The sequence below is a fragment of the Podarcis erhardii genome (assembly GCF_964252035.2).
Source record: "Podarcis erhardii genome assembly, chromosome: 15".
Lineage (NCBI taxonomy): Eukaryota > Metazoa > Chordata > Lepidosauria > Squamata > Lacertidae > Podarcis > Podarcis erhardii.
The window spans coordinates 26919790-26944398 of NC_138505.1; the positions used below are offsets into that span (position 1 = coordinate 26919790).

General features: G+C 45.3%; 1 protein-coding gene across 3 annotated transcripts; it reads right to left on the reverse strand.

Moving 5' to 3' along the window:
• Window positions 1–960: 960 nt before the first annotated feature.
• EIF4ENIF1 (eukaryotic translation initiation factor 4E nuclear import factor 1) lies at window positions 961–24577 on the reverse strand. 3 transcript variants are annotated; one of them, XM_081842758.1, is made up of 19 exons: window positions 24444–24577; window positions 22444–22554; window positions 20803–20876; window positions 20569–20696; window positions 19917–20212; window positions 19219–19420; window positions 17971–18146; window positions 14539–14674; window positions 14094–14273; window positions 11461–11687; window positions 10343–10414; window positions 9461–9653; window positions 9027–9106; window positions 8014–8153; window positions 7164–7266; window positions 6707–6836; window positions 5091–5435; window positions 4410–4574; window positions 961–2541 (listed from the first exon to the last, which is right to left on the reverse strand). In XM_081842758.1, the coding sequence occupies exons 2-19, from the start codon at window positions 22525–22527 to the stop codon at window positions 2315–2317; spliced, it is 2958 nt and encodes a 985-aa protein (XP_081698884.1). In that variant the 5' UTR covers window positions 22528–22554; window positions 24444–24577; the 3' UTR covers window positions 961–2314. The 3 variants fall into 3 exon arrangements, with proteins under 3 accessions (XP_081698884.1, XP_081698885.1, XP_081698886.1); XM_081842759.1 differs by lacking the exon at window positions 24444–24577 and adding an exon at window positions 24212–24233; XM_081842760.1 differs by lacking the exon at window positions 14094–14273.
• Window positions 24578–24609: the final 32 nt, after the last annotated feature.

The following is a 24609-nucleotide window of genomic DNA, read 5'->3' on the forward strand; positions in this document are numbered from 1 at the left end:
GAACCAGAACAGCGCACGGAAATGCTGTTTACCTTCCTGTCGGAGCGGTACCTATTTATCTACTTGTACTGTGTGCTTTCAAACTGCTAGGTTGACAGGAGCTGGGACCGAAAAACAGGAGCTCACCCCGTCACGGGGATTCGAACCGCCAACCTTCTGATCAGCAAGCCCTAAGCTCTCTGGTTTAATTCACAGCGCCACCTTACATGACAGGAATTCCTGTGACACATCTAACTCACTAACTCCCAATACATTACAGTGGTACCTCGGGTTACAGACGCTTCAGGTTGCAGACTCTGCTAACCCAGAAATAGTACCTCAGGTTAAGAACTTTGCTTCAGGATGAGAACAGAAAACCCACGACGGCAGCAGGAGGCCCCATTAGCTAAAGTGGTACCTCAGGTTAAGAACAGCTTCAGGTTAACCTGAGGTACCACTCTACTCATATGCCAAGTTTCCAATACTGTGCAAGTTGAGGGAGAGCCAAAAGGGCAAACCTTGCAACTAGATTAATTTTATTTAAGTAAGTTTTCCTTACAATGCAGCAGCTTGTGAGACTCTCCAAACCCTTTCAAAAACTGAAAGTTGGCCCCAAATGAAATACTAAACAGGGTGGGAAATCTTACAAACCTTTACTATTTACCAAGCTGCAGGTTTCTCATTTTCTAGTTTCTTTCGGAATTCCCAATTAAGCTGCTGAAATTAGTATGTTTAAGCAGCTGACAGCTGAAATAAGCCAGCTGTGCAGTAAAGCCAGGACAAGTTCACTCATCCATTGTTGAGGAATTATGAGCAAAGCTGCTACAGTCAGACAGAACCTGAAATTCAGTCCTCAAATCTGATTTAGATTACACATTAAAAGCCAAATTAAAGATGGAAACAGTAGCATAACAGGCAACTGATACAAAGAAGCAAAGTCCACTCACTTTCAACATCCTTTTACATAGCGAGACAAACAGCTCATAGAATTGACTTTATTTACAGACCGTTTGGGGGAAATTGTCACTTAAAAAAAAAAAGTTATGAAACAATCTTACAGGGAAGAGTCTATGACCACAAAGTATACTTAAACTAGTTCACTTTTTACAGAAATATTCAAGTGTTCAGTTATTGATGGCCCATATGGATTCCAGATGCCTGGAGTATGTGACAGGTCATTTCTGAAGCCTATTCTGGGCCATCAATACTAGCCACAGCATTGCTTTCAGAGTGCAAGAGCTGGCTTTGTTTTGGACTGTATCAGGTTGTCATTTCACTTTCAAGAGTGGGGAGGAAAGAACAGGCAACTACAGCTACACTTGTGATGGAAGAGTCGCTGGTGATGGTGGGCCACTGAGAGAAGCTGCTTTTGACCTTAGCTAGTGGAAGGCAATTTTAAAAGACACACCACACAGCAGCAAGGACAACAATCGGGTGGAACTACTGTTGTACTGATAATTCTCTAAGGTCAGTTACGAAGGTCCGTATACAGCAGCCCCCTTGCCGTGTCTTCAGTGCGCTGAAGAAGGCTGACACTTCCAATGAAGTGGTTGCCCGTTGGAAGTTTTTCTTGGACAGTAGTAGTTCAGGATGCAGAGTGGCTGCTCGTCCCCCACTTTAGCTACCGCCACATTACGGATGACAAAAAGGATATCGTGGAGAAAGACTTGAGACTGCAACAGGCAAAGCGACTTCACCCTGTTCACTCACACTTGACAGATGCAGCACCTTTAATCTTAAACAAGTCCCACATGTACAGTGAAAAGATCCCAAATCATAGGCACACAAACTAAAGCGTAACTTTTTACTAGCTACTCTTATGTACAGCTGTATAAGGTTTCAAAAAAAGCTATCTGGTGGAGATATATATATATACAAAAAGATGTTTATACATTGGTCTGTACACAAGGGTCTATACATTTAATTTCCTGTGAGGAACCCCTTAAGCTGCTACCTCTATCCTCAAGAGGATTCCCAGCACTTCATTCACATATCTTACAAAGAAAGCCAAACGCAAAAAAGGGGAAATGCTTTCAGAATTGGAACTGGTCCTGTCTTGCATCAAAGTTCCTTCAGGTTTCACTGTTCAGTCCAGGAGATTCTTTTAATCTCAATGTAGACATGGGAGCTCGGACAGGTGCCATGTGCTTCCAGTCACTCAAAAAAAAGAAGAAGAATGAAGAAAACAAGAAAAAGAAGGGGGGGGGAGAAAAGAAAACCTTGCACAAAGTGCTAAAACCAAAGCGCCCAAAAGGAAATGCCAGTGAAGCACAGAGTTCCGTGTCTAAGGAGGCAGCAGCAGGAAGACTAAGTACCTGCTCTTCAACACAGCTGCTTACTGCCGGTACTCCAGTTCGTCTACACTGATTACTTTGGATGGCATGGAAGGGAGAGGTTGCTGTAAGACGTCCGAACCAAACCATTTTGCAAGACCAACAGGGGAGCTACTTCGCTGGTTCGCACGGTGGTCAAGCTGTGAGTGCACATGAGGCAGTCCAGTCCGAGATGGCACATTCAGAGGGGGAGTTTGTACACCAACAGCAGATCCTTGTGCACTTGAGCCTGCGGAAGGGGGAGCAAGGAGAGGAGAGAGAAAGAAAGAAAGGAAAAATGAAATATATGCCTTGAGCAAACATGAGGCTGCTTTGAAAGTGTGATGGGAAGCTTCAGTCCTGGTGGTGAATGGACTGTATGTTTGGCTCTGGGTCAGAAGCTCTTCTTCAGCTTTTCTAAGAGAACAGATAGAACTCCTGAAGTGAGTGGCAAAATAAAAGCTTTCTTCATCCCTGAACTCTATAACCATTCAGAGTACAGCTCGACCATGCTACAGGGTAGATGCAAGCAGTTCAGTTGCTAGTTCTGTTTGTTGCAGCAGTATTCAGGGGCCAACAGCATTTGCAAAAGCTCTGCTTGCCAGCCTCCTGAACTCAAGCATCAAGAAGGCCTGGCCTCTTCACAAGACTAGGTGGCTTCCGCTCTCCAAGGTGGAGAGAAGCACTTGAGCTCTCCTCCAAAATACCACTTGTGACATGAGCCACCATCAGAGCCATCTTTCCCACTGGGCTTATTGGTGCATTGCGCCAGGGTGCAGGCCTCTCAGGGGTGCCCCAGCGAGTCCCACCAGTTGGGCCCCGCCAACTATATGGCTGGTGGTGGTGGCAGAGGAAGGGGGGAGCGGCAAAGCATCTGAAAGCGCCGTCCCCCCCATGGGCGGATGGGTGGATCACGCAGCCACACCAATCAGCACCCCCAACGGGTGGGAGGATGGCGCAGCTGCGGCAATCGGTAGCCCTGGTAGGGCTCCTTCCCTCCCAGTAAAGTGGCTCCCCTGTCCCCCTACCTCCCTGACTGACTCTCTGGCAAGCCAGCGGCTCATGAGCAACAGCACAGGCAAAGCTGCACCTCTCCCTCCCTCCCCCCAGCTCACTGTCAAACCGCAAAGCGGCTCTCCCTTCTCCCACCACTGGGGCAGGCACCTCCTTGTTTTCCTTTTCAAAAGGGAAAACAACTCATCACTTAGTTTCCCCTATTGTCTTTCTCTTTCTTTGGTGTTGTGTGTGTGTCTGTTTCCCTTTCCTCTGCCAGCTGCAGTAAGCCACCAAGAGGCAGCAAACTTGTACGCTTCTGCCTCCCAGCCCCTCACCAAGCTCGGCTAAAAGAAGAGGAAGAAGCTTCAGCCGCCAAACAAAATCACAAGCGGATCTGTGTTGGGAGGCACACTTTGCCTCCCTCCTCCAGGTCATTTTCACCCAACGCATTGTCAAATTCACCTCTGCAAAAGAGCAGTCTTCTGCTTTAAATGTCCTGTTCAAACCTTAGTTTGCAGAAATGAACTTAGTGATCGCCTCCCCCTTCTGCTTCTTTCTCTCCTCCTAGATGTCTGCACTAGCTAGCATTTATATGGAGATCAGTCCCCCCCCCCCCCCGGTGTCAGCTCCCTAAAAAAAGGTCAACAACTCTGGGAAGGGGGGGGGGGGGCACCGGAGGCATCTTTGCACCACGGTGCTGGATATGCTTAAGACAGCCCTGGCCACCATCTGGTATCTTCTAGTGCAGAAATAGGCCTACGTTAGCCTTGCTGAGCGATTTCCTGTGGGCTACCAAAGTGTTTTGAAACTTTACAAAACAAAGCAAGAACATAAAGGATTTATTAACACAGACTAGCTGCAGCATAGCTGTTAAAGATCCAGAATGTGAAGGTCTACTTAAGACAAGCGGTGCCTTAGCTCATCATTCTCTGCAAAATCTTATCAACAGGCCAAGGTGGTCTACTGAAGGATGGCAGCCCACCATCTGCTTAACTCTGCTCTAGCAGCAAGGAGAAGTACTGTAAGCTGCTTGTTTCTAAGTGAGAGTTTTGCTATTCAAGCTGGAAAGGAACCATTTAGAACACTGGCAGTTCCTGATTACCTGGGGAGGGAAAACCTTACCTGATCTCTGTAGCTGCTGCTGCATCATTGCCAGCTGCAGAGGTGTCCCAGAGCGAGGATTCAAGAGAGGATGGCCAGCTGTTGGAAGCGGGTAACAAGGCTGACCAAGGATGGGAGCAGATACTCCCTGGAAGTGAGTCAGGTCTACCCCAGGGGGAATCATACCTGGTAGGAAGAAAAAAATCCCCGATAAGCAAATGATCTCTCCTCAGTTTTGGAGATTTATCTGCATTTCTAGCCCAACCATTCCCAAGAATTCAAGGCAAGTTAATAGCCGTTTTGACTCAAAACCACAAGCCACTGTTTAAATGGATTTGATCATTTGCTTGGCCGTGGTCGTCTTCACACACTGCCTGTTTCAGGTTCTTAAGGAGATCCCAAAGAAATTGTGCCCAAATCATAGAACTGAAAAGTTAGAATGGAAACAAGAGGATCTTTTAGTCCAACTCCCTGCAATACAGGAATATTTTACTGAAGGTGGGGCTCGAACCCATGACCGCAAGATTAAGGGTCTCATGCTCTACCCACTGAGCTATCCCAGCAGTCCGATCACTCATTTAAGTTCCACCTACAAGGTAACAGAATTCATAAAGGTTGCTGTGCTTAAGTATTCTTTTTAACCTTGCAGTTAGTAAGATGGCCCGACAGTTTGTTCCCATGTTAGGGAAGAAGAAAGATTACCTGCTTGCAGCAGAGGTGGAAGATGCTGAGGATGAATGCCTTGCTGCAGCATCCTCTGGACTAATCCCGGGGGCAGTTGATGAGTAGGCCGTACCATTGGTACATGAGGAACCAGGGGGACCTGGTGGACGGGACGGAGGAAAGTAGACCCCGGGACAGGGGAAGCCATGGTAGGGGTCTTTCTCCCAGTGGACTTCGGCCTGTAGTCTTGTTCTTTGGTGCAACGATTGGTCTGAGAAAGTGGCGTCGAACAGGCAGAGCGCTGTAGTGATGCTAGCTTGGTACCTATGGAAGGTGAATTCTCTTGATCTACATGTTCTATGGACCTAGATGGCAGCAAGCCCTCTGTGGAGAGACAAGAGCAAATCACTTAAGTTTACTATAATTTGGGGTGGGGTTTGGAAAGAGAGCACACTCACTGCCCATGCTGACAAGAAGCCACCGCAGCCAAATTGCCTGTTGGATCGAGCGGCTTATCTCACATTCCCACAACAACCCTGTGGTTGGGCTTGGCTAGGCTTAGCCTTTACTCCCCCACCCCCCAATTTAACTTAAGAACCGCCTGCTGGATCAGGCCAATGCCTCAGGTACTCTAGCATCCTGTTCTCACAGTCGTCACCCAGGTGCCAATGGAAAACAGGACTAGAGGACAAACGCACTCTCCTCTCCTGTGGCTTCCGACAACAGGTGTTTAGAAGCATTGCTGCCTCTGACCATGGAGACAGAGCGTAGCCATCATGGTTAGTAGCAATAAATAGCTCTCTCCTCCATTAATTTGTCTAATTCTCCCTTAAAGCTATTTAGGTTGGTGACTATCACCGCCTCCAGTGGGAGTGAGTTCCATAGTTTAACTATATGCTGCTTTTCCACAAAACTGTTTCCCCAGAGACCAGGCTAGAGAAGATTTTATAGCCCAGGCATCCCCAAACTCTGCCCTCCAGATGTTTTGGGGACTACAACTCCCATCGTCCCTAGCTAACAGGACCAGTGGTCAGGGATGATGGAAATTGTAGTCCCAAAAACACCTGGAGGGCCGAGTTTGGGGGTGCCTGGTATAGCCCATGATCACATGAAACTTCATGCCTGAAGCAAGGATTTGTGGCCAGGCCTCTCTGGTCCAAATTGGAACCCCTCCACTACCACCACACTGCATAGCTGTGGCCCAGGCACAGCAGAGCTGGCATGAGCCACTTAACCCTCACAGGAGATGTTCCATGCCCTGCTCCTTCACAGTGCTAGCTTCCAAAGGTTTGTTTCTTCTCTACTCACCATTACTGCCTCCCTGTGCTTCATTTTCTACTCTATGGATGCAGAGGAAGTTACACCATGTACATTTGCCAGGCCTGCCTAATTTTGATTTGTCAATCACATTTAGATGAGAAGATTTAATGAATTTTGGCAGAGAATACCAAGTAGCTTGCCTGTCTTGTCTCTCTGCGCAACCCATGAACCACAGAACACTCTCCTGCCTATTCGCCAGCCTCTTCAGGAGAGACCCCTCTCTTTTGGCTTTACAGAGATTTTCTGGACAGAATTTATGGCACATGGTGGCATGGACTTATTTAGACCTCCGTTTCGCCTTTCACAACACAGATGGCCGCCACACCATCCCGTACCTTCACTGTTCCTCAGACCTTCATCTCTCTCACTGCATTTCAGCTTTGCAGGATTTGGTTCATCTTTACTTTTGTCTTTGCTTTCATACATCTTGCGTATCACTGAGGTAGGAGTAAAGGAAGGAGACAGCTAGAAAGAAAACAAAAAGATCACCAGAAATTAGTAGCCCATTGTGTGGGATAGTTTTTGTGCATCGGGCAGCTCATCTAGCTAGAAAAGTTCCAGAGCCCTAGATACACCAGGCAGTGCCTGGGACCCCAAGGAGATGCTATAGAAATGTACAACTAAAGAAGAGTTTGAAGGAGAAGTGCCACCACAACAATAATAAAGTCAAGTTCATGTGGTATTACAACACTTCCATTAGCTGGAAATTGAAAGAGGGCTTCTACTACACTAAATCTGATCCATTTGTTCTTTGTTTTTTTGTACAAAATCGGGTCTTTCAATAGCACTAACCATGCTAGTAATGGAAGCAGCAGGGGCTGGAGGAGAAGAGGCATTCCCTCTGTGGCCCATGGGAGCAGGAGATTTCGACAGACGCTGCTGCTGTTGCTGCTGCCTAAGAAAGAGAAAACACACATTAACTGTTGCCCCATCCTCTTTCTGCCTGGGGAACAAGAAAGCTCCTTGGCTAAACTGTCCCGGGAGTCTGGCCTGCTCTGGTCTACTGATACAAATCAGTTTGGAGGCAGGATAAAAATGGGCTAGTTTTTAAGACAGGAAATGGAAGGTACTGCTTAGCACAACACTAAGCTTGGTCTTTGAACCTGGTTCTTTGTGTAGTTGAAAGAGAGCAGGACAGACTACCTTTCATCACTAGGTCAGAACTCTGGTAAAGAAGCCACAGTCCTTTCTCTGCAGGAAAGCAGGCTGTGAGAGTTCCAGCCAGACCTGGGGATGGCCAGGCAGAGCAACGTGGAGGGGAAAGCAGGTCACTTGCCTTGTGCCAAGTGTTTTCTTGGCGAAAGCAATTTCACCCTAAGTACTACAGACCAATCCCTGCAGTTCAGATTCAGTGGTCCCCACAGCTTTTCATGCATCAATATCCAACAATCATTGTGCAAAATATATGCAATATACATTACAAATATTTAATTTTTACAGGCACTGCTTGGGTTTCATGAAGTTACAGTCCAAGCCCTACGTGAGCAAAACTATTTATTCCTAGCAAACTTGAGACCCACATTTCAAACTATCTTCGCCAGAGCTCTGGGATGAGCCTCCTTTGAAAAATACGGTAGGACAAATAGACATAAGGGAGCATTGAAATTGCTCTCCCAGCTACCAAACTGCTGTTTATGCTCACCTGTTCCTGAAGCCATCTCGGTTTTTGTCCATTTGTAGTTTGCCAAAACCCGGCTGGTAGAAGTTCGACACCTGCATGGTTAAGTCATGTGGAAGCGAGAGGCCTTCTAATGCTGCTTGCTGCAGCTCAAGCGGACTCATCTGAAATAAAGATTTCAGCAGGGTCGTAAGTCTAAAGCCAAGACTTTTAAACTGTTAGATTATTATTACAAATTAGCTGCAGATGCCAACACTAAAAGGTTTCTTTAGTGTTAACAAGTCTGTACCAAAAGGCAACATTCCCCTCTTAAATAGGAGGGTCACCACCTCATGCTTGCACTATTTAACCCAGATGTTAGGAGTAAGATGCTGAATTACAGCACAGTTGCAAGGAAAGCACTTCAACACTTCTGCTTCAGATTATCCTCCAACTCTATTCCGAGATAGCTTATCTGGTAACCCTCATTTTAAAGTATATCTCCAAAGACATTTGCCTATTGTAAAGGTAGAATCCAAATGTACCTATGATCTAAGCGAGAAGTCATTTCTCAAAACTGTCTGAATAGGTCAGTAACAAGGCTCTAACTAGGTCAGTAGAGGTCACAGGTATTTTATATTCTCTCACTGGAGTGCCCTTGCATGCTGGGCAGAGAGAAGGAATGTTAACTGGAAAACAGGTTATTACCCCACCCTCCAGTTTCTTAGACCTAACCACACATCTCCCAAATCCTTTTGAGCTTCTGGCATGTTGTAGGAGATACCTCTCCTACATTCCCTGTACACCCCATCACTGACCAAGATGTTTGCCTTATAATAGGCCACTCTCACCGTAGAAGTCCCAACTTTTCAACACGGCATGCAATTCTGCAAGGAGCCTAACATAAGTGTGACTGAATAAAATACAATTCCTTCATTCAGCTAGATAGAATCGTTGCCGTTTCTAGCAGTGAGCCAGCTAGGCTAGGCTACATTCCACACCCATCATGATTCCAACTTAAACACCAAAGGGTAGGAAAAGCATTCCTCCCCCGTCACCTGTGCAGCAGCTGGGCTCATCGACTTCCGGATCCCCTGAAATGGATCACCAAGCAGCTGTTGAGAACCTGATCCAAAGCCTGCAATGAGATAAGTGAGCAGCTTCAACATTAAGTGAACCAGTGGCCTAGTGGTCCTAAAAATCCTATAGAAACAGATGGTTTTCTCTTAAGACATTTTGTTCTAGGAAAGCTGAAGCTCTTTTGAACACATAAAAAAGAGCTACTGACTTTAGAGAAGTCATCTGGACTTGTTAGTTTGCAATTCAAATTAATTCTGATCCAAGGTTATTATTCAGAGCCTGAGTCCAACTTGTTTTGCTTAGAAACTCTGAGTCGATTGTAGGAGTGTGAAACAATGAGCTTCCCAGGAGTACCAGTAGGCAGGCAATGGATGTATCCAAAGGAAGCTGATGGGGAGATTCCAGCTCTTACCAATTGGTGAGGAGATCTGATGCCTTAGATAGTCGGCAGAAGCAGCTCGAGTCGGAAACATCTGAGAAATCGGAGGCTGCGGTGGAGAGGGGGCTCTTTGGCCAAGCAGAGATGAGACAGGTTCCAAGCCACTCATCAAGTTGTTGAGGACATTAGATGAAGCAGGTCTGCCACTGGATGGCCCGAGGATCTCCTTTGGAAATAACACAGGAATTTCAGATCCTCCAACTATGACGACTACTTAAAGTCACTTCCCAGCAGCACATAACAGAAAGAGATGCTCCATAAAAACAAGTCTGCAAAGACATTCCAAACTGCCTGCGGCAGAAAGAATTGCCTCCAGGCAAGCAGAATGGGAACTTCATCTACTTGTTTTCTTTCAGGCGGTTGTCAAATGGAGCACAGATTCTCATTAAAACAGACATGGAAGGGCAGGCAAGCAGGCTGCAACTTTCTGTAAATCTGCAGGGCTGGATTACAAAACTTCTGCAGCCATACTAGCTGAGCCAGTCAACAAGAGCAACACTCCTGCTTTATTTATTTATACAAATATTTTTTAAGTCATTGTAGCAGCTGCATGCAGCTTCTTGTGGTAAGCTCACTGCCATTGAGTGCTGCAAACATCCATTTGCATGCATGGAGTATGACAGTTGGATGCTTCAGCTAGTACAAAATGGGGATAGGCTACAACCAGCATTTAATTCCAGTGCTCAAAAGGTTTGCGCTGGAGGCTCATACATTATTGAGCCAGGTTCAAGGTTTGTGTATTATCTTACAAGGCCCTTAGTAACTTGGGTCCAGGTTACATTAAGAACCACCTTATCCCTATTATTATTATTATTATTATTATTATTATTATTATTATTATTATTTTTACTCTACCTGCAAGATATTCTTTGTGGCCGATTGGCCTTGCATCTCAGGAGGCGTTACCAAGTGGCTTTCAAGGGTTTGCTGAAAATAAGGTGACATGCAGTTTTTGTATCACTTTGTAAGCATTCATCGCCTGCCCCATCCTCCCACTGCAGCCCACCAGCACATGCAAGAATCAAGACAAATATACCAGTGTAACGAGGCGTCAATTTTATAAGCAGTTTGATAAGCAGGCTATAAGGATGCCAACGCCAGCTCACCCACTTTAAAGACAGAGGTGGAGGAGCTGGTCTTCCACACATCAAACCTTACTATTGTCACTAACTAACTGGTACTGGCTGAACCGAAGGTGGCCTGCTCAGTGGTAGTTCCCCATTTATAGAATGCCCCCTACCCTTATATATTGATATTTAAGTTTTGGATGGTTGGTGAACAGCTTTTGCCCATGCTTTCCTGTTCAATAGGAAATAAATGACATCTAATAAAAAGTAACAAAAGTTCATACAATTTCTAAAATTTAGATTTCCACTCTTTGTGCATTAAGAACTCTTACAAGAAATAATTTCCCCGTGTCATGGGATGCATCCACTAAGAGGCCCTCTCATATAGTTTTAAACTATTGATCCGAAGTATGTCTGCTATACGATTGGGACACGGGTGGTGCTGTGGGTAAAACCTCAGCACCTAGGACTTGCCGATCGCATGGTCGGTGGTTCGAATCCCCGCGGCGGGGTGCGCTCCCGTCGTTCGGTCCCAGCGCCTGCCAACCTAGCAGTTCGAAAGCACCCCCGGGTGCAAGTAGATAAATAGGGACCGCTTACCAGCGGGAAGGTAAACGGTGTTCCGTGTGCTGCGCTGGCTCGCCAGATGCAGCTTGTCACGCTGGCCACATGACCCGGAAGTGTCTGCGGACAGCGCTGGCTCCCGGCCTATAGAGTGAGATGAGCGTACAACCCTAGAGCCTGGCAAGACTGGCCCGTATGGGCAGGGGTACCTTTACCTTTTACCTATGTGTGCTATACAGTCATACAAGCAGTACGTGTTTGTATATGGAAGTGGTTTCACTTTGTGCCCCAAGACTAGGTGTGGTTGAATTTCTATCATTTACGCACTCCTTCTCTACTTACATTGACTTTTGGTTGGGAGGGCAGAGTCCCACTTGCCTTCATAGTACTGACTAGTTTGTTGAAGGCAGACATATCGCCATCCTTAAGGTGCCGGGAATCTCTCATGTTTAGTGACTCTTCCATCTGCTCGGCCGTTAAGGGCACGGCAGGTTTCCTCTCCTGGTCCACTTTCAGGGTTTTCAGCCCAGCTTCTACTTCTTCCACTGAAAGGACAACTCCTGAATGTGCTGAAAGGGTTGGGGTGAGGGAGAAGAGAGAGATAATCAAGAACTAGATGTTCCATTGATGGGGCAGATTCAGGGATGACAGAGATTGCCAGAAAGGAAGACCACAAGGATACGGCACTAGCTCCATTTTTGTTCCAGGTCACTGCTTTAAAGCGTCAGTCATTCCAAGGCCATGCAAGGACTTAATGCACATCCAACACCGAAGCTGTAGCTAAATCAAAAATTAAGATTCCAGATCTTCCAAACAGCAAATAAGAATCAAACAAAGAGGTGACACAGACATCTTATGAGACTCTCAATAAGGTATGAGTCAGAGATAACTCTGAGCCCTGTGAGTAACTTAGAAGCCAGCCCAACAGCTTAGCAGAATTTAGATTACATACAAGGGGTTGAAGCATATAAACAGCCACACATATTTGTACAGTACAAGAGCTATTAGGACAATGGGTACACTCCAGCACAAAGTGCCCCTATAAAGCAACAGAGTCGGGATAATAGCACTTTCCAGTGGACGACACCCCAAGGCACATGCACAAATGATCTGCAACCTGAGCAAGCTTTCTTTGAGCCACTAAGGATATGAACAATTTCTTCCAAGAATTTTTCAATGAAAAAAAACTATTTTTCAAATAGTGGTTTGCCTAAAACAGAATAAAAGATCTCTTGGGCTTCTTAACTATGGGTCTCTCTCATGGTTCTAAGTTTTGACTTGCAATACCAGGGCGCTCTTGGAATGCATGCCTTCACTTCTATGCAGAAGCTGACACCTGAAAGCATATATTCTGCTTACAAGAAGCTGCACTGTCATGCTTGATCCTTATGTCGTGTCAGTCAATGCTGAACCACTGGTGTTTGAAGTCAGACTAAAACAGAGGCGGATTTTCTATTCACAAGATCATATGTATGCCTTCTATTACTGCACCTCAGCAAGATAAGAAACCACAACATGGTCAATTTAGACCCATCTGAGCAGAAGCTACTTGCCATTTCACAAAAGCAGTTAACCCAAGCAAGTTCAAGGCTGTTGTATAAAATTGTGACGCTCCGGTCTTGTGTTTTCCAGGAGCTCCAAGGAGCAGAAGTTGCTTACATCTACTATGGAGACTGAAGAGTAGTCAATAGAAACACCAAGTGCATTGTTTGTTGCACTAGAATGGCTTGTCCAGTCTTTAGTCATAGATCATGCAAAGCCACAAAATATGCATCACAAAGAAAACAGTGCTCTGAAGCAACAGCTAGCCATTTAGGCAAGATGCTTCCAGTTAGCGAACAGATATTGGAACACAGAGGTAATGGGCAGTCTTAGGTCTTGTTTAAGAGTTATTGGCCTAAGAAATGTAAATGAATGTATTTCCATAGCAGGAATTGCCTTTTTATTTATTACAGAACAAAATTAGCACCCAATACTGCAATTCAGATGCCCTGTCAGTCGTGCAGATGCAGGAAAGGACCCAAATCACTTAATGTTCAAGCACATTCAGCAAACTGTAGCAGGAAGATAGAGACTGACATCTGAGCACAGGGCTCGGCATTACTTTGGGTGGAAACTTTTACAGCAGGGATTTCCCAGTTCCCCACTGTGCATATTCACTGGATGAAAATTCCAACTCCTGCTCCTGTCATCAGGATGCACCAAATCAAAGACACGGATTTATAAATTCCTCAGCATTTTTGCATGCCAGTATCTGCTGCTCAGACCTGCCAGCTGAGATTCTGAACTGAAACCAGATTATTATGCAGCATATGCAGCACATACAGGGGAGCTTCTGAACATGCACAAGCAACATGCAGATCAGCCATGCAAGCCTTTTTGCAGTACATGCAATTTAAAAAGGTGGGCCTCAGTAACCAAGACGTACGGCGTGCCAAGATTTCGGCAGGAGAATTTATGGCTCAAGAATTCCTTTCCCACCTTCAGCCCTCACCCCCACATCCACTGCAAAGCTGCCATCTCAGGTACTGGCCAAATATATTTCTCTTTAATATATCCAGGTTTATACGACATCCAGAGAAGCCGCAGACTCCCTAGCTGAGAGATTAGTTGCAGAAAACTTTGCTTACGTTATTGAGGCAAGAGATGCTGTGGTGCAAGCTTGGGTGAAGAGCAAGAGCGGCTCAAGTGGCAAGCTTTGCAGTGCTCGAGGCTTTCGCCACCAGCTTTCAATTTGGAAATTGATTCAGATGCCAGGAAGGGTTGATACCAGGAGCTTCGTTTACACCTGGAGTTAATCCTGCTGTTATAGCCTATGGATAAGGATCAGGCAATAGCAAGGCAATGCAGATATCCATAGGGATCCCTGAAGTCAATCTTAGCACTTCCTGGCCGAGAACCAAAGCTTGGCACTTGAACATGTTTTTGCCGGAGGCACCCAGAGGCATCACAACAGCAGAAGGGGGAAGACTTACTGCTCTCTCTAAGCTTCTCCTTGTTGGCTGAGAGACTTGAGAGGAGGGGTTTTAAGTCCACTTTGGCTTTCTGCAGCATCTCTAAGATGTCCACTTTGTTTTCAGAATGGTCTTCCAAAGGAATGGGAGCAAAGTAGTTTCCAGAGTTCTGACCAGGGGACAGAATGCCTTGCTCTAGACCTGAAACAGTAAAAACCAGGACGACTGCCTTGTAAGTCTTTTCTGCTAAACGGCTCTCAGGAGAACAGAGCAAAGAGGTTTATACTCTTGAGAGGAGACAGTATTCCACAAACAGACACACTCCTACCCAAGGAGTTTAGGGTTCTGCTCCAGAAGCTGAAGAATCAGAATGAAGGAAATGCCACGGGCAACGGGTTAGAGTTCATGGTCCTGCAACTTTCTAGAAGAAATACAAATGGCCATAGAAAGGACAAGACAGTATTACCTGCCAGTCTCTCCAACTCTTCATGGGGTGTAGATCGAAGGCTGCTCGAACGGCTTCCGGAACGGCTGGGATTGGAAAACCAGCGGCTGAACCTGCTGGCCGACACAGCACCTTCCCCCAGCACATCTTCTATCATCTATATAATAAAGAGAAAAGGGGTAGATATTGCAGGCAATCATAACCAAGAACAGATGTCTGATCCCTGCATAATCCCTTTGACTGTAGCAGGCCTGCTGTTTCCAGAATTCTTCCAGAACCAACCACACAAAGCCAGTTCTCTGAAGGTTAGTCCCCAAACCACTTCTGTTGGCAGTTGGCACTTTGCCCTGATGGCAGAAGTGTGTCCTGGAGTCCATTAAGGGGCCTCAATTTACTAATCCTAAAGGTTTAGATCAATGGTGAGGGCCCTTTAGCCTTCCAGATGTTGTTGAACTATAATTCCCATCGGTCCCAGCAAGCACAGCCAGTTGTCAGGGATGATGATGATGGAAGTTGTAGTTCAGCAACATCTGGAGGGCCAAAGGTTCTAGAACCTTAGGATAGTCAACTATACTTCATGCTGTTCAGCCTCCACCAGCAGCAATCTTACTTGTTTTCTCGGAACCAAGATCCTATTGTGTCCAAAGGGACTTAGGATTCCAACCCAGGAGGTGCTACTTGTATTGCAAAAGGCAGCTTCCAAAAAGAGGCACTTTTGCCTCCAAAGACCAAGACTCTGTTGCAAATGTACCATGTCATTCTTGCATATGCAAAACATTACATAAAAAGGGCTCCATTACTATATAGTCGTACCTTGGATCCCAAACACCTTGTGAGTGGAACGTTTTGGCTTCTGAACACCGCAAACCTGGAAGTGAGTATTCCAGTTTGCAAACATTCTTTGGAACCTGAACGTCTGACGCACCTTCCGATTGGCTGCAGGAGCTTCCTGCAGCCATTCAGAAGCCGCACCTTAGTTTCCAAATGTTTTGGAAGTCAAATGGAATTTTGGAACGGATTCCGTTCAACTTCCGAGGTACCACTGTATTTGTACTTTTATTTATTTGATAAAACTTATACGCTACTTGTTTACAAAAACCCAACATTATTGATTAAACATTCAATAAATTAAAATCAGCAACTAAAAACACATCAGCATTTTATATATCTGCATAGGCTTTTCTAAACAAAAATGTTTTCAGTAGGTGCTGAAAACAAAGTGAAGGCACATGCCCGATTTCAATAGGCAAGGCGTTCCAAAGTGTATATGCTGCCACACACAAAAATTGAGTTCTTACAAATGTGGACCAGGTATTATGTGGCACCTGAAGAAGTGCCAGTTGCTATCCTATATTTTACTAGAGTATCAAATGCTATTTTGACTGTGGACAAAATGGGACCTGCTATGATGACCTCTTATTGGCTTTACTGAAGGAAGAGTGGAACAGGAGTAGCACAGAGTTCAGGATGAATTCCTCCCGCCTGCCCTGTGGAACTTGGAAGCTTGCTAGGTATCCACAGTTAAGTATTAACTAAATCATTTTTTATGCTATGTCAAGTTAACACCGTCACCCAACTTCAGACATGACAACTCAAGGGTCTTTCTGCTCCTCACCGCACAGTACCACTATCAACCAGCACCACTGCTTCTGATTGGCAAACACATCCTAGGTTGAGCTTTGATAAGCTACTTTTGAAGGTGTTTCCTCTTTACTCTTATGAGGGGCAGGGGTAAGTCACTAGCCTATTTAATTTTTTTGCAGGCCATTCTTGAGAGGGAGAACCTACATGCATAGAAGTGAAGCCTGCGTTCTGCAAGCCTAGGCATGATCCTGGCTGCTGCTGCAGTGCTCCCACCCTTAAATCCAAGGCAATCAATTCCTTCATCCACCCAATGTTCCCTATGAAGCCCGAGTTCCTCTTGCAAAATAACGCCTTTGTTGTGAGGCAAGTCAAAGCCTGAGAGATTGCATTTGGGTGTCAGGCATTCTATTTTGAAGGTTAACTAGTCTTATTAGTTTATATTAAGGATTTTATGTATATGAAACTATTCAGCTTTGAGTAGTCCAGATATACCTAACCCATTTTGGGGGATAAGGAGTCATGGATTCAAACTAATAATCTGGAGCAGGCATAGGTAAACTCCAGCCCTCCAAATGTTTTGGAACTACAATTCCCATCACCCCTAGCTAACAGGACCAGTGGTCAGGGATGATTGGAATTGTAGTCTCAAAACATCTGGAGGGCCGGAGTTTGCCTGTGCCTGATCTGGAGTATCCAAATACATAAAATTTTAGGCCTTGTTTTTGGGAAGGGCCCTCAATATTTTGATTAAAAGTGAATTCAAGAAAGTTCAAGCATCATACCTACAAATATATATATATATATGTGGGTAGCCTCAAAATCTTTCCTTGGATAGTTTTCTCCTGAGGCAACTGTGTATGGACACATCCAGCAGATTTCAACCCCAACATACCTACCTTGGAATAAGACAATTTAAATAAAGCTTCCTGTTTTTAAAACTAAAAATATCTGATGAACAAACAGGCATATTCACTTGCTGGTTTGGGAGAAAGTCTCACCCACTCAATCAAGTCAGAAGTTCTTGTAGTTGTGCAAACCTCAAAGTTGTCCCCAGTACTTCCTGTTTAAACTAGAAGCCTCATGGCTCCCACCACCCAAGTTCCCCATCTAAAATTATACCAGAGTTTTCCATAATGCAGCTCATAACCCATACCACTACTAAACATATTCAAACACTGTTGCTTACAGTAGCCAGAGGAATTTTAGAAGACATAACTAAGTTCAGAAGGTCATTGACCTCATTTATTTGACTTGTTTCTTTAGCTTTTTCTCAGTTCCTATCACAAGGAGTAGTATTTAAAATATTTTATACCCCACCTTTCCATAAAAAGCCTATACAGTGGCACCTTGGTTTAAGAACAGCTTAGTTGGATTAAGAACGCTGCAAACCCGAAAGCAGGTGTTTTGGTTTGTGAACTTTGCCGTGGAAGCAGAACATGTTTCACTTCCTGTTGAGTGTGTTCCATTTGTAAATTGAGTCACCCGCCGCTATGGGAAAGCATGCCTTGGTTTAAGAACGTTTTGGTTTAAGAATGGACTTCTGGAACGGATTAAGTTCGTAAACCAAGGTACCACTGTATTCCAGATGATCTAACTCAGCATAGCTTACCGTCTGCAAATTTTCACAGAAGGGTGAAGTACAAGAAATGAAGCCATATCATCACTACTTCCAAACATGCAAGTAAACCCACCCATGGCAGAGGGCTGCCTTGAAATATTCAAGTATTTCTACTTCACTTGACAAAGTTTTTCAAAGCCTTCTACAGAGCAACAAGACATGGGAAAAGCCACCACCAGAAACAGGGTGCATTAGTTCAAGATGGTAACCATCATGGCAGAGTTGGGTGTTTTTTTAAAAAAAATACTCACCGAAGCCAAGCCAGGAACACTCTTATCTAGGTTGAAGAACTCATTGAAATCGAACTCTCCTGGAGCTGGTTCCGGCAGGACTATTTCCCTTGGGACTTCTTGATCAGCTACTGTCTCCTGGCCAAGAACAGACTGCACTTCTACCTCTTCTGCTAACCCGCCATTGCATTCTATTCCTTGGGAGGGATAAAGCCAAAATCAGCGCACACAAAATAATTTCGAGAGGCAACAGGAGCCACTCTTTGACACCCAGGGACACAGCTGCCTGTTTCAATTGTTATACAGGTCTACAAGTTCATAGAATGCTTCCCTAAGTTACATTTAAATATGCATTACTCTCAAGTTTCATCAGAGTTGCTCCAGAGAACGTTCAAAACAGATACCAGAAAGGTGCCAATTGTATCCACTGTTAAGTTTTCAGGTGGCTAAAGAACTGTATTTCAGTGCTGCTAAAATGACGTTTTTACAGTCTGCAAAAATGCATGAAGCCTTAAGGCCTACCAACACCCAGTTCCATTAGAATGCAGCCAGGCAAGAGGCAGATGGGGCCAATTTAGCTATCTGTTCCTAAAATCTCCCAAGCAAAATTTTGCTACTTACCTAGAATGCGTTAACACTACAGCTGCAATCTTAACTATGCTAAGTATGTCCCACTGAATTCAATGGAGCTCACTCCCAGCAAAGTAGTTAGGATTGCATTCCAACATCTTATCCTGATTCCAAATTAAGAGTGCATGAGATACTGTCCTTCAGGAAGGCTGCAAAAGGACCTCAGATTAAGGCCTTCAATCCCCAGTATGACAGCTACGTACCACATGCATCACCTGCTAGGATCACACTAGTTACCTTTCTCATTATCACCCAGCCTTGCTTAACTAATTTTTTTCCTCCCACATCTTGGTCTAGACAGGCACCTGAGGTTTACACTCATTTAAGCAAATAATATTCTAAAATGAAAACCTCTTATGGCTAGCTTTACAGCACAGCAGAGACACAGAAATGCCCTCTATACCAAGTCACACACACCTAGGCCCTATAACCCCACTCTAAAGAGCTCAAGTAAAGATGCATCTCATACCTGCACCTACAAGCCAGAAGACTGATCATGAAGCAGAGAAAGTTCAGTTAACGGCCAATGACAGAAATGGATAGAAGCAGACACTTCAATGCACAAAATGCCCCCCCCCCCTTTCTGGGCCATAGAGTTTTTCTCCAGTTATCCAATACTCAAAGTTTCTGTGTTAATACCTTCCTTCAGAGAAGTTGGGCGCCGTCTTGTTCGCTTCCGCCCTTTATGTTCTTCCTCTAGTATTTTATCATCAAAGCCAGTAAGTTCGATGGTTTCCGACTGACTTGTGGGGCCAGCAGAGAACCATTCCGGCTCCTCCTCAGTATAGGAGTCATTCCTTCGGCGTTCTCCAAATACACGCTTGCTGTCCCCATATTCTCTCTAAAGTTTACGGGGAGAGAGGTGGAAAACATTCAATATGTGGTCTCTAGCCAATCATAATAATCATCCCTTTAGTGGGATCCAGCTTTTAAATTTTTTGTGTTGAATCCAACCAAGTCCTACTCAGCACCAACCTACTGAAATTAATGGGTCTAACTTTGCCATGTCTGTTAATTTCAAAGTTTACCACCCAATGGGCCCAAGAAGAACCAATACCGGATACAGCCCTCTGCTTCTAAAGCAACATTCCTCTCCATCCCTCTTTGCTGCCAAATAGCCTTCCAATTCAACACAATCCACAGGTTACAGGTGTTTCTGCCATTATCAGACCTACAGCAAAGGCATTTATACTTTACTGTATAACAGGAAAGTGCTGTGTTGTTTTCTGAACTTGCTCTGGAATGCCCTGCTGCGGCTTATACAAGTGGTCAAGAAAGTCTATCAAATACATGAAGCAGGCACAGGTACACCTTCCTGTGTGGTTTTAAGGACTAACCCTGAAACGCTTGTCTTTGTACTCCCTGTCGCGGTCTCTGTCCCTTGCGTCTCTTGAGTCCCGTGAGTCCTTCTCACCACCTCGGTGGTCTTTATCAAAGTTTCGGGCAGAGATTATTCTCCCACTGCCAATCCTACGGCCACCAATGACACGGACACAGTCATTTTCTTTCTCCAGTGGGCTTCCTGCTCTTCGTGAGCCTACAGCTGCAGTCACGTGGCAGCCCCCTCCAAAGCTTCGCCGCTGTGGACTCAGCACCACATCCAAGTCATCTTCTTTTACCCGTTCTCTGGGATCTACAGGTTGAAGAGATTTTAGTTACATGTCAGGAATGTGTTTATGTGTTAAAGAAAGTAGGTGCTACAAGCTATATTCACAAGCATGGCAAAATCATTTTACATATTTGCTGTGATTGCAAGGAGTTGAACTAGAGGACCCAGCCCTACAATTCTATGTTATATGCAGTTTAATTCATTACTCAAATCTGTCCTAAAACAGTCCTCACTACAATTTTAAGTAACTCTATTGCATGCTCCTTCCTTATTTTATCCTGCTTTCTAAAGCACATACTGAGCTCCATGAAATAGTCAAAGCCACACAGGAATCTCTATATTTCAGTTTTGTGATTTATGTGCTTTTGTGAAGTGCTCACCCACTATCCTTCTCATGAGTGAACTCCGATCTGAATCCGAGTCCTTCTTAAGTCCTTCCACTGGTGAAGTCCTTCCAGAATTTGGATATAGTGACGCATGCCATTTTTCAGGATCCCAAACTCCATCACTGTAACGTTGCAAAAGATGCACATCACTCATGTTTGACCCCCTATATATTTAACATTTCTGCAACCAATGAAAGTCATAAGTTGACTAATGATTAATAGAAATACCTGTCATATTTTTCTGAAAGACATGATGGCCTCCGTTTAGAATGGGGACGCTCTTTAATGTCCAAGAGCTCTTCCTGGAGAAAGGGGAGGGAAAAAATGATGGTATTCTCAAATTTCCACATGACAATTTATTGTACACCAGATTTCATGCAACATAGCAAGAAGGCTTGTCTGGTATCTGTTTTTACTCAAAAGGAGTATTTAGAAAACAGCTGAAGGAGTGTCTGTTTGGCACAGGAGTCAGCAAACTTTTTCAGCAGGGGGCTGGCCCACTGTCCCTCAGACCTTGTGAGGGGCTGGACTATAATATGAAATTCCTATGCCCCACAAATAACCCAGAGATGCATTTTAAATAAAAGCACACATTCTACTCATGTAAAAACACCAGGCAGGCCCCACAAATAACCCAGAGATGCATTTTAAATAAAAGGGCACATTCTACTCATGTAAAAACCGTCCGCGGGCCAGAATGAGAAGGCAATTGGGCCGCATCCAGCCCCTGGGCCTTAGTTTGCCTACCCATGGTTTGGGAGGATTATACCTTCTGCTGGAGTTTAAAGGATTTAGAAGCTGAAAGAATGTAAGATTCCCCATAAATAAGAATCTCAAATGCTTTCTGAAAGAAGTCCTTGTACATGGGAGATTGTTCCATGCAAGAGACATCAGTAATGTGCTGTCTGGTGGCAGTTACTGCAAACTGACAACTGTCCTGCTGAGATTACTTTCAGGAAATCACACAATGGTCCATTTACTATATGTAGCAGCTATACATCTTTGAAGTACATTTCTACTGAAAGCTTTCAATGTTATTTTATACTGTTCGTTTTTATAATGTGGTCCTGCCTAGAAGCACAGGCCTTCTCCTGGAATACTTGGCATAGCAAAAGTGCAAAACTAAATAGAATTTACATACATATCCTGCTTCTCACTATGTAGGTGAATGCAGGCATCTCTCCACTGATATGCATGCCAAAAGGAGGTGGGGCAGAATAAGGAATTCCCCATTTGCATGTGTTCCAGTGATGAACGCAGCGGACCGGACCGGAACCCTCACATAAGTGGTGAATCCCCTATATATGAATTTTAAAACTAAACCTCCAACATTTAAAACCTCAAGAATCTCAAAAGAGACTAAAACATCTGAGAAATATTCAGGGGTCAAAGGCCTCCAGCAATAAGCATTTTGACCAGGTGACTTGAAATTAGATCTTAAACCCTAATTACATCTACAACCTATGTTCTGAAACAAAATAGAATTTCAGATTAATATTGTTCATTTGGTAAAATAAATTTGCTATCAGTCACTTCAGTGGCAAAAATTAGAAGGGTGGTGTTGCAAATCTTTATGTTTAGGTAAACTAGTTTAATATAAAATTATTGTATCATACACCAGCTTGTTTAGTGTCTAGAAGGCTGGTAAGTACACCTATCCCTTAAACGAGTTCCTGTTAGCTTTCCTACAAAAAGAAAGGTTTAGGAATTAAATCCAAAGAAGAAAAATCTCACTGACAGTTCTATATTTGTATGCTCATTTACAGGAAAATTACAAGTTTTTGCAGACTGATGGCAACTATTAAGAGCTTGATTCTACTACCATTTCAGAAGCAATTTGATACTTATACAAGAAGCATAAAAGCTTACTTTTGTGTAGCGATGAGGGAATTTCATTGCACCAATCAATGTATCGCCGTTCACAACTTCTGTCATTCCCCCCCTTTTATCCATAGTTGCTTGGAGGCCTTGAACATGCGCCTGTTGAACACACACAAAAAATGGAATGTACAAAACCATGCAACGTAGTTTCACTTCAAGCATTCCATATGCACTTATGACAACTTTTGCCATTCTGAGCACATTACATGCACCTAGACATTTGATGGTAGCCTGTAGTATGGATTTTTCAAAACTGTTTGCTGGCTTTACTCCTTCAAAGCAAAAGTCTCCAGGTCAAGAGTTACTCCTTTAAATAGTCTTTTTACATACATATTGTTGGCCAACAACTTATAATAATAGGGCTTCTTTCAACAACCTATGAGTCTGAAGGAGATAAAGCAACATTGGCTGCCTCACTTTTCTGCTTTCGGAGAGTCAAGGATCAGAGTATTGACATCCCAGGATACCATGATGCCTCCTTGAGAAAGTTTCCCTATCAAGACCGCTGCAGTTAATCATAGCTATGTTTATAAGAGAGACCCTATGTTCAAGGAGACAGGCATCCTTATCACAGGTCAGAAGCACATGGGGAATGCCACATCAGTACTTCCAGATAGCTAGGGGTGGAGACAGACCATATTCGGCAAGAAGTCCTTCAAAGGGGGCACAACAAGCTCTTGTGGGAGGGGCCGTAGCTCCCATGTGCTGCACGCAGAAGGTCCCAGGTTCAATGCTCAACATCTCCAGTTCAAGAAGAAAAAAAAGGACTACAGGCATAGCAGGTAATGGACCCTCCTGCAGCCTGAGACCTTGGAGAGTTCTACTATTGACTAGTAATGCCTTCCCCAGCATGGTGGCCTCCAGGTGCTAAATAGGATGCTGTCAAGCCTTAAACCTGGGAACTTCAGCATCTAAGCCATGGCCTTTCCCCTGAACATAAAGATTCTAGTCCTCAAAGTTCTGAATAAAGGAATGTCTTAAATAGGAAGCTGGCTTATACCAAGTCGGACTACTGGTTCAATATTACCTACAGTGACCAGTAACAATGGCTCTCTAGATTACAGGTAAGGGGCATTCCAGCCCAATCAATCAATCAATCAATCAATCAATCAATTTCCCTCCACCCTAAGGCCTTCCTACTGGGAGGACTGAACCTGCATGGAACCTTCTGCATGGAAGAAAAGTCCTCCTCCACTTCCCTCAATACTGTTGGACTCCAACTCTCATCAACCCCCAAGCCAGGGATGCCAGGAGTTGTGGTCCAACAGGCTGGTTGGAAGAGGCAGAACAAGGAGCGACACAAGCCATTCCGACCAAACTGCAATGGAGGTTGCCAAGGTGCTCAACAGGTAGGAATAACGTTTGGCAGGAGATGACGAATATGGTTATTAAACACACGCGCATATACACACGTACACTTAACCCGCCTCCAATCTTAACTCAGAACGTGGGAAGCCACAATCCTAGGCGGGGGTACCACGCCTCTCCTCACGCGGCGACCCCTTCCTTCCTTCCTTCCATCCCTCCCTTGGGGGCAGTATCACTTCCGACACCATTCCGTCGCCCCCGCCCCCTCCCCACTTTCGTCCCTTGGATAACCCATGGCCGGCCGAGACAAGAAGCTGCAAGCCGTGGAAGTGGGGTGGTGGAGCAGAAGCGGGAAGCCCTCCGCTTCTCCTCTGCTCTCAGCCACGGTCTTCCTCGCTGACTGCCCAAGAGAAGGGGCGGGGGGCGGGTAGCAGCAGCGGCGGCCTACCTGGCAGGGCTGTTGTTGAGGCCGGCCTGCAGTAGTAGTACGGAGACGCCCCGCCCAGGCAAAGGGGGGACGGTTTTCCGGGGAGGCCGCACACAAGAGCCGGCGGAAGCGGGAAGGGAGAATGTGGCTCCTCGGCCCCCGCCGCCCCGAGGAGAGGCGCCCCCTGCCCCACGCCCAGCAGGTGACTCAGCGGAACCCCCACCGGGGGCCCAGGCCGCGGGCGGCTTCTCACCTCCCTCGCTGGCGCTCCCTTGCTGGGTGTCTGGCCTTCCCGCCCCCTCTCAGTCCGGCCAGGGACGAGGACGACGACGACGGGGGCGGCCGCCGCCGCCGCCGCTCCCTCAGACCCCGCCGCCGCCGCTTCTCCCGTCCTTCCTCCTCCTCCTCCTCTCTGTGCA